We start from the raw sequence: 1,616 nt of genomic DNA, 5'->3' as shown, positions 1-1,616 counted from the left end.
CCACCAGTCATCTGACCACAAGCCAGACAAGTAACACCCCATACAATAAAAGGGGTGGTTTGCTCCCTCCTAGCTCTCTTGCTCTTTGTCTCCTCTCCTCTCTTGTTCTTTCTCTCTCTCTTGCTCTTACCCTCTTTCCTCTCTTTCCTTCTTCCTCCTCTCTCTTGCTCTTTGTTCCTCTGTTGCTTTTTTCTTTTCCTTTCTCTCTTTCTCCCCTTCCTCTCTTTCCTCCCCTTTCTCTCTACTTGACCGGCCTATTTTCTCCTTCTTACAATAAAATATCTCATTTATACATTGCCTCCTTTTTAACTAACGAGCTGTGCAGCCACAGGTCAGCACCAGGGAGAGAGAGAGCCTTGTTGTACTTTGTTGTACCGCCTTGGTACAACAGTCCATACCTTGTGGAGTCTAAAGACGTTCTGGATGAAGAAGCGGTATGCGTTGTACCACGGGAGCAGTACATCCTTGAGGACATCCCGCACACCTTCCTCCTTGAAGCGCAGATTTTCTGCTCTTACCACAGGAGAATTGATCAGATATAACCTGGTAGAAGCAGAAAATTTACACAGAAAAGTTGCACAGATGGCAAACCAAATATTAGTATTTTAAGGAGGCAAACATTCCAGTTCCTCGTCAGATCACCTGAGTCTTTCTCCTTCTACTAAAGATGAAGAGGGCCAGGTCAAACTCTGCCGCCTCTACAGAAAAACAGCGCTTAAACACTGGCACCCCCACCACAGGTGCACACGGGCTCATGAGGAGATCTGCCACACTCTGGAGGACCACTCTCACTGTGGAGAATGGCCCAGCCCAAATAGAGAGATGAATGAGTAGAGGACCAGCCTCTCTCTGTTTCCGGGCCACAGGGAACTGTATAAATGTACGCAGCATGGGCCTAGGTATGGGTCTCACCTATGACATGGAGATACTGAACAAGCTCTCTAGGTCTTTGCAACCTAAACAGGATAGATTTCAGGAGGAATATGACTGCTTCAAGCAGTAGCTAAAGTTCTGGTGAGAGAGAGAGAGGAAGAAGAAGAAGGAAGGAGAAAGAGGAGGAGGAAGAGAAGGAGAAGAAGAGGAAGAGGAGGGGGAGGGAGGAGGAGAAGGAGGAGAAAGACAGGAGGAGGAAGAGGAGGAGGAGAATGAGAAGAAGAAGAAGAAGAAGAAGAAGAAGAAGAAGAAGAAGAAGAGGAAGAGGAGGAGGAGGAGGAAGAAGAAGAAGAAGAAAGAAGGAGGAGGAGGAGGAGAAGGAGAAGAGGAGGAGGAGAAGGAGAAGAAGAGGAAGAGGAGGGGGAGGGAGGACGGGGAGGGAGGAGGAGGAGAGAATCCTAATATCAACAAGATAAGGAACCTAGAAAGGAGCTGAGGTAGAGACAATATGCACCTACCCACGAGGTCATGGATGGCTGATAGCATCAGAGACAGTTTCTAGTCCTCAAATACTTCTAGATATAATACCAACTACAAAAGCCTAACTTCCCATACAGAGACCCAACAGTTAAAGCCTAATTATACAGCGCTCTGAGAATGATTATGCTAGCATCAGAGCTTCCAAAGCCTGTGGTGATACATGGGCGGGTCCACAGACCTGTTGCCAGGGCAACAGCCACCAT

At 47.5% G+C, this 1,616-nt stretch overlaps 1 protein-coding gene across 2 annotated transcripts in view; it reads right to left on the bottom strand.

The window, feature by feature from the left end:
• Positions 1–1,616, bottom strand: part of Iars1 (isoleucyl-tRNA synthetase 1) — a 49,624-nt gene that overhangs the window by 21,072 nt on the left and 26,936 nt on the right. For both annotated transcript variants that reach the window (XM_031358196.1, XM_031358195.1), the window contains exon 19: positions 399–543. In XM_031358196.1, coding sequence (XP_031214056.1) covers positions 399–543 — 145 coding nt within the window. The remainder of the gene's footprint in view (positions 1–398; positions 544–1,616) is intronic.

Source organism: Mastomys coucha, unplaced genomic scaffold (genome assembly GCF_008632895.1).
Source record: "Mastomys coucha isolate ucsf_1 unplaced genomic scaffold, UCSF_Mcou_1 pScaffold7, whole genome shotgun sequence".
In the NCBI taxonomy this organism is placed as follows: Eukaryota; Metazoa; Chordata; class Mammalia; order Rodentia; family Muridae; genus Mastomys; species Mastomys coucha.
The sequence above is the reverse complement of the archived record's forward strand: the minus strand, read 5'-3'. Positions and strand labels throughout refer to the sequence as shown.